A 12,884-nucleotide genomic window follows, 5' to 3' on the forward strand; every position below is an offset into this window, starting at 1 on the left:
AGTCCGAGAGCTTTCTGTCCCTCCATTGAAAATGTATGTACGGTATACTGTCCATGTCCAGAAAGGTAATAAAAACATCATCAAAGTAGTCCATGTGACATCAGTGGGTTAGTTAGGATTTGTTGAAGCATCGAAAATACATTTTGGTCCAAAAATAACAAAAACTACGACTTTATTCAGCATTGTATTCTCTTCCGAAATCCTTTCCATTTAATTGATTCCACTGAACTGATTCCATTGAATCCTTTCATCTGTCAGCGTTGGTAATGCACTTTTACGTCGTGACGTTGTTTTTGGTGATTAGGACATCCGCAACATTTTGAAGCATCGAAAATACATTTTGGTCCAAAAATAACAAAAACTACGACTTTATTCAGCATTGTATTCTCTTCCGGGTCTGTTGTCAATTCGCATTCACGACTCCGCTTCTTCTTCTTCTTCTTTCCTGTTTTATGGGGGTTCACGACTCACGACGTAAGAAGCTGCTGACGTGTTATCCGGTGCGCCAGAGCTTCATTTACAGTCTGAGGGAGACGCACGCTGTATTCAAGCTATTCTACATTGTTTGTATTTTGGTATTGCTATATTTTTTAAAATGGTGCATAAGTGTGCATGTCGCAGATGTCCTAATCGCCAAAAACAACCACAGCGACGTAAAAGTGCATCACCAACGCCGACAGATGAAAGGATTCAATGGAATCAGTTCAATGGAAAGGATTCCGGAAGAGAAGACAATGCTGAATAAAGTCGTAGTTTTTGTTATTTTTGGACCAAAATGTATTTTCGATGCTTCAACAAATTCTAACTAACCCACTGATGTCACATGGACTACTTTGATGATGTTTTTATTACCTTTCTGGACATGGACACACTGAAAAAAATGATTCTGACCCCTTGTAAATGTTACATGTTTTTATCTGGTTAATTTCACTGATTTTAATGTGTTATTTAATCCTACTTATTTTTTATTACTAATTTTCAAATCCACTGCCCTTGTTTAAAACAAGTTAATTTCATTCAATTAAAAGTAATTAGAAAAAAATACGTTTCATTTAATTTCCATATACTGTCCGGTCTGCGCATGTGCAGACACATTTTTTTCTGAAGGCGCCAAGGCTTGGGGGATTGAACGTGATGCACTCGTTTGAATGCTGCATCCAGCTCTGCATTTTCGGTAAGTAAGCAATATATAATCATTGGTGTGTTATATTTGTTACTTAAACAGGGTTCTGTTTACACTTTAAAACATTTTATAGAAAAAAAATGTTTAGCTAATGCTAAGTTTGTGTGTTTTTTATATAAATTACTTTAGCTAAGGTTTCAGCGACTAGCTTAACCACGTGAGTTGTGTAAGGTTAGTAAGTTAACTTAGCTTAAGTGTTAAATGCTTGGTGAATTCAGTGTTTGTCTTGACTTATTTATTAGTTTGTGGAAGCCGAATAAAAGCAAAACAGTTTTACGAATGTTAACGTTAATTGTAGCTGTAACTAATTTTCAAATTCACTGCCCTTGTTTAAAACAAGTTAATTTCATTCAATTAAAAGTAATTAGAAAAAAATACGTTTCATTTAATTTCCATATACTGTCCGGTCTGCGCATGTGCAGACACATTTTTTTCTGAAGGCGCCAAGGCTTTGGGGATTGAACGTGATGCACTCGTTTGAATGCTGCATCCAGCTCTGCATTTTCGGTAAGCAATATATAATCATTGGTGTGTTATATTTGTTACTTAAACAGTGTTTAGCTAATGCTAAGTTTGTGTGTTTTTTTTATATAAATTACATTAGATAAGGTTCAGCGACTAGCTTAACCACGTGAGTTGTGTAAGGTTAGTAAGTTAACTTAGCTTAAGTGTTAAATGCTTGGTGAATTCAGTGTTTGTCTTGACTTATTTATTAGTTTGTGGAAGCCGAATAAAAGCAAAACAGTTTTACGAATGTTAACGTTAATTGTAGCTGCACCTTCCTTGCTGTCTAGGCTTGTACGTTACGTTAGACTGGCCAAGCCTAACATTACATTAACGTTATTCCTGACTGGCTGTAAGCATGTTTTCTAATTTTGTCAATGTGTTAACATTAGGACAAAATACACCTGTGAAATCATGTTGGTAAAAGGTGGTTAATGTGCACTGACGGCAAGAATTTATGTTTCTACATAATCATAATGGCAGGCCTAGGTAACGTTGGGTGCCTGAATTTACCGTTTCTTTAAAAGTTTGTATTTTTTTCACACCTGTAGACCCGCCCCTACTCTGCCGCTCCGACCGACCGTGACATTTTTCAAGGCCTGTCACTCCACTTGCGCAAACCTAACCAACGAATGCAACGAACACTAGCCAATCAGAGGCAGGTCTTCGCGGAATGCGGGTAGGAAAAAAAAAAAACAAGCTTCTCTTTCGTGGTAGCGGCATGGGTAGCAGTCCTCGTGGACGGTATCCGACTCGCCTTATCAGAGCTTAAAACGTAAAGGTGGGGCTGAAAGTACATGTAGTAGAAGCATGCAAATGTTTCATAACTAAATAGCAGGAGATTTGCAGATGACACGAGAGGACCAGCTAGTACGACCACAGCCGATAGTCCAGTGAAAGACCAGTTAACCTGAAGTGGTAGGCAGAAGACGACAGGGATAAGAATGTGGGTTTAGCTAGCAGGTTGATGTTGTTCAACTTTGTTTCTGCTCTAAACACAAAGACCAATTATGTTGGCACTGCATTTATTGCTCCCAATTTCAAACTAATACTTTTAGTATAGAAGTGGAACATGAAAAATACAAATATTAATAGTTAGTGATATGGCATGAAGACAGAAAAAATAATTAATTAATTTTAATTAAATTAACAAATTAATTAAATTTACAAAACTAAGAGCTGGCAGGGGTCTTGACTTGTTGACTCAGTTATATCTCACAATGTACTTAGTAGTTGTAGGCTTGTGGACTGCATTGTGAAGAGATTTTTCTGTTTCTGATTTCACAAACAGTTTATAAAAAATCGCCATATAATATGATCTGACACGATGTAAATAACCTTACACAATTATTTATTCTAAAACATTGTACAGGTGTTTATATTTCATGCATTGTTGTACAAACAATGGTAGTTAATTTAAGAAACCAAATCTATTTTGTACTTAATTCACACAATTTCCAGAAACTTCAATATACCCCTCTTGTTTCATATAATTTCCTGTCTGTATGCTTAGAGCATCTAAAGCTTTGAAAGCATTATTTTCTGATGTCATTTCTAAATGCTCTTAAGTAATTTATAAGAGGAATAACACGCTTGCAAGAAAATAGTCCCGCTGTGAATAAATAAGTTGATAATTAAAATAATCTTTCCTGAAAATGAAGTCCATGTCTGTCTGTCCACTTCCACCCTCTTAATCTGCCATTTGTTGGATATTTTTTTATAGTAATAAGGTATTATTAAATTTTGGACTTGGACAGAAATTAGGTTGTAGTGATCTGATTTGAGTCGTGGGCTTTAACATGTTTTGTGCTGACACAAGTTTGTGATTATTGGACAATTACTTTTTTCCTCAACATGCTTACAATTTATCTTTTTAATCCCTGCTCATTTTTATTTCTGTTGCAGGTTATTCTCATATCTGATTGTCTTGGTGTGATGTGGACCAAAACCTAATTCTTTGGGGAGCTCATATTGTTTTGGTAAGTGCATTTAACATGCATCTTAACAGCTATACTGATCACAGCAGTGATGCTACGGAGAAAGCTAAAAATGTTCTGCAACTGTGTGGTATACATTTTGTTCTTTATTTATGGGGGGGATCTCAACGCTGGTACTTTATCATCATATAATTCATAGAGAAGTGCTGCTATAAAAGTACCAGTACACAGACATTTTCTTCATGTCTAGCTTCCTGCTAGGCGTGCTTGTGTGTATTTGTTCTTTCTATAACAGTAATTACTAACAGCAGTGCAAAGTAAATCTGCCACTGATACACTGTTACTCTTAGGGCGTACTCACACTAGGCCCGGTTGCCTTGTACCGTGCCCAAGCACGATTGTCCCCCCACGGTTATGCTTTCCTTGTCTAGGAAACACTGCACTCTTTTGAGAAAAGCGCTCTCTCGCACGGCACAGTGGAGTTTATGTGCGAGTTCCGTGCTGAGTGTGAGTACGCCCTTAATCTGTTGAGTAAAGCTTCTGTTTGCTTAATATGAGATTCCGTGGCCCAAACTAAGTCACAAAAAACTATACATTTAGTTGTCTTTACAGAGCATAGCTTTATGTAATCAAAGTTGAAGCGGATCACCATGCCCCGGATGTGACTGTTATGACACCATCACTAATGTTTGATTTTTGTCCCCTTTTCTCTCTTTGTGGTTTCTCTAGTTTATGTGGCAGTGTAAAGACTGTGGTGCGGAAGTGTCTAGGCGATCAGAAATTCTTAAACATTACAGACTAAAACATAGTCATTTTGGGCGTGGCCATCATATTAAGTGTATATACCCTAATTGTCCATGCGTATTTACGACTTGGAATTCACTTTTGTCACATTTGTCAAGGAATCACGAAAATACCTTAAAGCACTCTGACATATTTACTTCATTTTCCTGTCATTTATGTGGCTGTAGTGAACTTGGAACAGAACATGATTATTTTGTGCACATAGGCCATCATCTGAAAAACAATGAGACAGTCACATGTATGTTTAAAGGCTGTGAATACACATCCAATGTATACAGCACCTTCAAGTCGCATAAAAGTCGGAAGCACAGCTTACATACGTTGAGAGATTTTAAGCATGGTGTAGTCCAGGGAACTAGTGTAGCTGAAACTGAAGAGCCTGGTGTTTCAGACAGTGAAGAATTCTGTAATGAAAGTCAGTCTGATGACATTGATTTAGATAAGTCAAAGGATCAGCCAGAGATAATAGAACAAAAAATTGCTGCAGTGTTATTAAAGCTGGAAAATATTTTTCATGTGCCAAGTGCTGCAATTGATGAATTGCTGGAAGAATTTCAATATTTGTTGAGCACAGCATCTTTGTGTAGTACAAGAAATGTGATACATGACACACTGAATAGTTACAACCTGCAAATTGACAAGTCAGTCATTGACGAACTTGCATCGGCCCTGTGTACATCTAATCCGGTCTATAAGTCAATTGGCAAAGGTTGTCCTTTGGCAACATCCTTTAAGCGCAAAAAATACTACAGAGACAATTTTCAAGTTGTGGAACCCATAGAATATATCTTGGATGACAAAGATAAAAGAACGCTGCAGTATGTTCCACTATTAAAGTTTTTACAGCAGCTTTTTACTAATGGTCACATTCTTAACAAAGCATTAGATAATCACCTCATATCAGAGGGCAGAGGAGAAGTGAAATACGAGTCTTTTCGAGATGGTCAGTTTTTCAAGGATAACCATTTTTTGTCAGAAGGTGAGGTGCGAGTGTTGTTGAATTTTTATGTGGATGATTTCGAAATTTGTAATCCACTTGGCACATCTCGTAAAAAGCACAAGATCTGTGGCGTTTACTGGACTCTCAGCAATTTACCACCAGGTTGTCATTCTTCATTGTCTTCAATTTATTTGGCCTTACTCTGCAGATCTGATGATGTGAGGAAATATGGCTATGAAAAGGTACTAGAGCCCTTGTTGAGGGATCTTGCCATTTTGGAAAGTCAAGGTATTTTTATTGCTCAGCTTGGAGATTTTGTTAAAGGCACAATACAGTGTGTTGTAGCAGACAATTTGGGGGCACATGGAATTGCTGGATTTATTGAAAGTTTTGCAGGTGAATACATTTGCCGCTTTTGTGTGGCAAAAAAGTCGGAAATTCAGGAGCGCGAAGTGAGTTCAGGGACATTTACTCTCCGAAGCAAAGAGATGCATGAAATGCATGTTAGATCAGCACAGGACAATGCACAACCTTGTTACGGTGTTAAAAGGAAGTGTGTTTTCTCTTCATATCTTTCTCATTTTAATGTCTGCACAGGCTACCCTCCAGATGTTGCACATGACATCTTTGAAGGCATATTACCAGTTGAGTTGGCACACTGCCTCAACTTGTTAATTTCAAAAAAGTATTTCACACTTGACAAACTCAATGAGTCCATTCAGAAATTTCCTTACAAGTGGACAGACAAAAGTAATCGTCCTCATGCTATTCCCAGGACATTCATGCTGAAGAAAAGCATTGGAGGAAATGCGCATGAAAATTGGTGTCTTTTGCGATTGCTTCCGCTTTTGATTGGACATTTGGTGCCCCCAGATGAACCTGCCTGGCAGGTCATTTTGGACCTTAAAGATATCGTTGAGCTAGTTGTTGCACCAGTGCACACAACACAATCCATTGCTTTCCTTGAAGCCAAGATTTGTGACCATAGAGCTAGGTTACAAGAGGTTTTTCCTGGTCTAAACCTGTTGCCGAAACATCATTTTGTGGAACATTATCCACAGATGATCAGATTTTTTGGTCCACTAGTTGGGTTGTGGACAATGAGGTTTGAGGCGAAACACAGTTTTTTTAAGCAGGTGGTCCGTCACACACGCTGCTTTAAAAACGTACTCTTGTCCATGGCGGTGAAGCATCAGTTCATGATTGCTTATAACTTGGCGTCAACCACAACCGAAACTTCTAGCTTGACTGTCTCAGCTGTCTCAACTGTCTCTGTTGACATTTTGCATCAGGATGTGCAGAAGGTTCTGCAGTTGGAATACCCTGATATTACTCACATTCAACTCACAAAGAATGCGTCTGTTAATGGAGTTAACTACAGAGAAGGTATGGTTGTTGTTCATGGCTCTGTAGGTGGCTTACCAGAGTTTGCAGAGGTTATCCAGATGGTTGTAGTGGAGAAAAGCTTGAGCTTTATTGTTAAAAAGCTTGATGCATGGTATAGGGAGCATTTTAGGGCATTTGAGTTATGTCCCACTTCAGAAGTCTCCCTCATTCAACTTGGTGCCTTGTTGGACCAGTACCCCTTGGCAGATTACAGGATTGGAGGCCGGCGAATGGTGACACTTAAACGATTCATACAGATACAAGGTTGGATTATGGTAGTTCGTGTTGTGTTCATACGCTGCATGAGTTCATACACTAATACACTAAATATGGTAACAAGAGGGCAGCCTAACATTTCTTACAGGAGGAATAATTTTGTTTTTAGTAATGATAGAAAGAATTTTCTTAGGGAAATCCAATCTAATCATCTGACATCTCCCTGTACTAAACTACCCTCATGTTGCCATTATATAAATGTACATGTTAAGGAAAACATTTGTGACTAAAATAATACAAATTAGTGTTCAAATCTGTCAGTTTAAATATATCATGTTCAAAGGAAGAACTACCACACAACCACAAACAAAGAAAAAAATATCTCAGTGTTCTTCATTCCACGCAAAGAAAGTAACGGTAAAAATTCATTGTGTTTTCAAGTGCAGAATAACATTACAGATTGGAATTGTATGGTGGTATGTTCCTGCTCTGGTTCGGTTCATAAAAAGTTATACCTAAGTAACAATAGTACGAAATTCTGATTTACCTTTTTTTTTTTTTTTTCTTTTTTTTTTTTAACAATTAGATTGAAGAATGGCACAGCATCTGAAGTTGAGAGTCATTGTGGGCGACGATGACTATAGAAGACTTGATCTCCATTCAGGAATGCCAGAAACTTTGGCAGAGTTCCACAATACAATTTGCCAAGCATTTGGAATTGAAACAGACTTTCGTATTCAATTCATGGATCCTGACTTCAACAATGATTTCATGAATGTTACATCAGTACAAGACATAAAGGACAGAAGTACAATCAAGTTGGTGTACATGGCAACCCTAACTCTAACCCCCCTAAATGATGTGGGTTTGAGTCCATCTTCTGTAATGCAGAATGCTCCCAGCACTTCTGGATCATCTGGAGCACCAGTGAGCAACCAAACATCTCCCATTTCCTCACAGGCCTCATTGTCCACAACAGACTCGGATGACACCATCATTCTGCCACATTCAGACAATGAATTGAGATCACGTGCATGGCCACGTGAATTCCCCATTCCTCACTTTCCATACAATGTAGAGGTGCAGCTTCAACGTGGAAATGACCGCTTCAGAGAAACTGGCACTCAACTGAAGATTACTCCAGGGTTAAAGTCTGACATCTTAGAGAAGCTAGCCGAGGAGATCTTCCAGTATACAGCGTACCCACAAAATTACCAAATAGATGATGTAGCAGAGGCACTCATCAAAAAATTTCCCTGTTTGAAGGAACCATCTGCCACTGGTTACTATGGCTGGATGATTAGCCTAAAATATAAAATGGCTAATTACAGAACAAAGATGCGAACAATTGGCTTTCCAGAAGTGACTGTAAATGCTTTGAAAAACAAACGTAGTGATGACTGCCTCCCAGCCAAAAATGTAAAGAAGCCTAAAAAGGCTGAAGTCAACTTTTGTCCTTCACACCCTGCTGGTGAAACGGATGAAAGCTTAGAAAATGTCAGACTTGAAATGTTGAATGATGTCAGACAAAGAAACAGTGCATCATGTGTAAAAAAGAAGATGTCAAAAACATTCTCCTACAGAAGAAAAGAGGTAGTGCAGGAAAATCCAGCTGCCGGAGAGTTTAAAGCCAGGTGGCCTGCACTTTTTCACATTGATGAGGTAAGCACATGCTTGCTCCCAGGGTTTTTACATTGCACTTTGACCCATTGTAAATATAAAAAAATATTAGCAAGGTTTAAATAAGGATGCAGGCTGCTGGTCCAGTTTTGATTTCTTGCCATTACCCTTGATTGATAGCAATACATCTGGCTAGAACACACTGTACACCTAATATAAGGAAATTAGAATATATCTATTTAATAGCTACAAAATATCATTACACCGATGGCTGATCACAGTGCTCTTTGTCTTCTGTTGTTTTTTTTGTGTGTGTAATAGATAAATGCTGAATTCCAGCGCATAACAACCGTCCCACTTGAAACAACCTTCATGGCTCAGTTGGACAGCCATTTACCCCAGCTGACATCTATTTTCAACAAAAAGGGAGGTGTTTCTGGCCAAAAACTAGCCAAACATCTGGCGATCTTGCAAGAGGTAAACATGTTTTTACATTTTAGTAGAAAATATCATATACACTGTGGAGAAACCTGAAATGTACCTGTCTAGTGCCAGCCTTGATTATTTGTAAGGGGCAAGGTTCCTAAGGCTACATCCACACTACTACATTTTTGTTTTAAAACGGAGACCTTTTGGTACATTTGCACCTACCATGCAGACTGAACTGTCACCCTATCACCCTACACATTCAGACCTGATATTTTATGAAAATTAAGTCACAATACACTAACATTCTTTAGCTAAAGAAGGCAGTCCATTTACAGAATGTATAATGAAGTCATTGTGTATATATTTTTGAGGTTACCACAGGTTTGAAATATTCTACAGTTTCAAGACATTTTTTATTATTTATTGTATTTTAATAGTTGTAATCCTTTTACACAGGCTACAAGTGACATCAATCTTAAAAGGGCAGCAGTCCTCAAGGCACTTTGCATCTACCTTGGTGAGGATGATGGACATCTCATTCGGGAGTATAAGGCAAGTCATTGTAATTGCATTTATCAATCAGATGTACTGTCTTGTATTATAAAATGTTTTAAGATCCTAATGTCACTAACCCACTAGTTAGAAGAAAATGAATTTAAAGGGGCATTCAACAAAAACAAACCCGATGCATAACAAAATCAGTGTGTTGACACCAAAACTATGGCAGCTGTAGTCCTATCACAGTCTACATGCTGTCGTGTTTTGGGGTCTAGAGCTATTATAGTGTGGAAGCCTGCTGTTTATTTAAATCAACTAATGCAAATTCTCTAGCCACTAAAGCATGTCACTACAGAGGATCATACTGGTGTTTTTATGTTTTAGCCCATTGATGACAAATGCATTAAAGGAGAACTCCGGTCAATTTTAACATTGAGCTCATTTTTTTGTAAATTTGGAGTGCTGTCAGTACAGAGAACCTGTTTTTTGGTCCACAGTAGTCGATTGTCGAGTTCAAGCGCATAGGTTTAGTTACCTATGATCACGCGCGTGATCTCGACAATCGACTACTGTGGACTTCAACCGAAAACAGGAAATAAATACAGGTATGTGCACTGGCTGAATTAACATCACTTTTATTCATATCTTTCACATCTGCTGCAGTCAGATTCACCCGTGTTCACTCTAAAGGAATTGCTCACATGGCTGGGCATTTGTAATGACACATCAAGGATGTTAAGAGGCTAAAAGCAGGTTTAAAACTTGCCCCATTGAAGTCAACAGGGTGCAAATTTTAAAAACAGGATAACACTGTGTAGGCAACACCGATTTCTGTCGTTGTTCTCTGTACTGACAGCACTCCAAATTTACAAAAAAATTAGCTCAATGTTAAAATTGACCGGAGTTCTTTAACATTACCACTGACCATTTTCCAAAGCATCAATTTTAAAAAAATTAATTTTAACCATATAAGTAGCCATAAGGTTGAGAATATTTGTATAAAAATCAACAATTTGCTGCACAGTTTTCAAAGCAGGTACCATTTTCTAAACTCACCCTGGTGCATTCAAGAACTCTGACATCCAGTAATTATTAACAGACTCTGACAAACTTTATGTTGAGGAAATGAAATCCTGCAGAGTAAAACAACATGGATGTTGTCACAGGATGATGTACATTTGTCTGTGTCTGGACTGGAGATTTTCAGTAATTGGCTAAAACATTTTAAACCATCAGTTTGGTTCTTGGAACAATAAGGCAGGCTTTATTCATTATTTTTCTTATTGTTCAATTAAAAGACCAAAACCAACAATGTGTTAGTCCATCTCTCAATCCATTCTGACTTCTGTCTCTGCTCCATTTGCAGAAAAGTTTGGATATTTTTCACAATGCCATAAAAACAAAAATCTGTGGTTTGTTAATTCACATTAGGGCTGGGCGATATATCGCATGCGATTGTCACGCGCATTTCGTCAGTAAAGCCAGTTCCCTGATTACCGCTAAATCGCCATCACTTGCTTTCAAATGCAGCGGCATTTAATAGACAGAGCCGTAGATCACTGACAAGCCACGCAATATCGCGTTCAATATCGCAGATGAATCGCCTTCGATAATGAACGCGATATTGCGTGGCTTTTCAGTGATCTACGGCTCTGTCTATTAAATGCCGCTTCATTTGAAAGCAAGTGATGGCGATTTAGCGGTAATCAGGGAACCGGCTTTACTGACGAAATGCGCGTGACGATCTCATGCGATATATCGCCCAGCCCTACTTCACATGAACCTTTATTTAACTGACAAAAATATTTTCAATAGTTTTACTGACCAGTGTAATTATATATTGTAAATATAAAGAAATTTAGAATTTTCAGGTCATTAAAATCTATTACATAAATTCATGTTTTTCTTATATTCTACAAATATACAGGACATCGAAGGAGATGACATCCAGAGAGACCTGCAGAATTCCACCATGGGCGTATATGTCATCAACAAGGAGGGTGGAGAAATTGGAGCACATGATGACATTGGCATTTATGTTGAAGGAGAAATCATTCTGGACAACATTGGATCTGTAGCCCAAGCATGTGCAATGATGCTGGGAGTCATCTATGTATTGAACATGGCTTACCCCAAAGAGCTGAAATACTCCTATGAATTCATTCAAAAAGTGCTCTTGAAAATGGATGGAGAAAGGCTTTCCCCCAAAGTCCTTGGACTAAAGAACAAAATCATTGCTGGACTGTAGGATTTCTTCAGCCGCTCTTGTGAACGCCGCTAAGCTGCATTTTTAAATCTGGTTTGGGAGGCGATAGAAAACATTTAGTATGATGTAAAATGCAGCCCTAGAAGATGTTTCAAACTGAAAACAAAGTGAGTGGTGGACTGTAATACATAGCCACTGGTGTGAACATTTAAAGTTGTCATTGGATTTTGTAGAATATTCACCTGAAATTAAAATTGCAATCCTGGAAATAAGCCAGGTTTCTATCCACACTCAGCACAAAATGTATCCATCCATCCATTAACGCCATATGAATATTAGAAGTTAAGCGCTTTGAGATAAACAGTTGGTGATGTCTGCGTCATTAAGGCATTGCATAAGAAGAGGACACAATGAGATGACGTCATTAAAAGAGCTCCAGTCAAAGTTCAAACGATGGAGAACCATGTGGAAAACATGGAATTATGACATTTCTTGTTAGTTTCATGTAAGAATGTTACAGCCTCCTCATTGCTCCACACAGATGTGATGTTTTCATTTGCCACTATTTTTATTATTCTCAGAGGAGCTTAAGCTTCAGTGGACATTTAAGTCACGTTTCATTTTATTCAGTAAGTGTTTCCATATTGATACACCAACTTTTTCACCTCAGCCAAGCATAAAATCTATTTTGTTATATTACATTCTTTTTTTCCTATTACAGTATTTTTTGAATGTAACTTTGCAGTTTTTTGTAATTTCAGCATCAAGTCCTCAGTGTGCACTGTGTTGCAGCTGTGGACAGTTCTTGTACTATAGTATTTTTTGTTCTGTATAGTACTGGTGTATTTTGTTATTTGTATATGTTGTGCTCTTGCAAATGGGTGGTAAAAGGCTTTCCTCCAAAGTTCTCCTGTGTGTGTTATATATATATATATATATATATATATATATATATATATATATATATATATATATATATATATATATATACAGCCACTATTGTGAACATTTAAAGCTGTACTAAGGATGTTTTGGAATATTGACTCAATGTAAGTTTGCAGTTTAATGTAATCTCACACAAGTTCCTCAGTGTTTGCTGTCTTCCAGCTAATCTGGTTCATTTGTTTTGTTTTTGTAACGAATGGTACAATGTATTTTATT

General features: G+C 37.7%; 2 protein-coding genes across 5 annotated transcripts in view; both read left to right on the forward strand.

Moving 5' to 3' along the window:
• The first annotated feature begins 934 nt into the window (after positions 1–934).
• On the forward strand, positions 935–12,655 carry LOC125276565. 4 transcript variants are annotated; one of them, XM_048204142.1, is made up of 8 exons: positions 935–1,174; positions 1,606–1,690; positions 2,239–2,366; positions 3,593–3,666; positions 7,557–8,632; positions 8,912–9,067; positions 9,476–9,571; positions 11,445–12,655. In XM_048204142.1, exons 5-8 carry the CDS (start codon positions 7,565–7,567, stop codon positions 11,763–11,765), a joined length of 1,641 nt encoding a protein of 546 aa, XP_048060099.1. In that variant the 5' UTR covers positions 935–1,174; positions 1,606–1,690; positions 2,239–2,366; positions 3,593–3,666; positions 7,557–7,564; the 3' UTR covers positions 11,766–12,655. The 4 variants fall into 4 exon arrangements, with proteins under 4 accessions (XP_048060099.1, XP_048060100.1, XP_048060103.1 ...); XM_048204143.1 differs by lacking the exon at positions 2,239–2,366; XM_048204146.1 differs by lacking the exons at positions 1,606–1,690; positions 2,239–2,366.
• Positions 6,889–12,884, forward strand: part of LOC125276564 (transmembrane protein KIAA1109 homolog) — a 42,655-nt gene continuing 36,659 nt past the window's right edge. Inside the window, exons 1-2 of the mRNA XM_048204141.1 lie at positions 6,889–6,893; positions 8,202–8,206. The gene's annotated coding sequence lies outside the window, so the exon portion shown is untranslated. The remainder of the gene's footprint in view (positions 6,894–8,201; positions 8,207–12,884) is intronic.

This window comes from Megalobrama amblycephala, linkage group LG10, assembly GCF_018812025.1.
Source record: "Megalobrama amblycephala isolate DHTTF-2021 linkage group LG10, ASM1881202v1, whole genome shotgun sequence".
Classification (NCBI taxonomy): Eukaryota; Metazoa; Chordata; class Actinopteri; order Cypriniformes; family Xenocyprididae; genus Megalobrama; species Megalobrama amblycephala.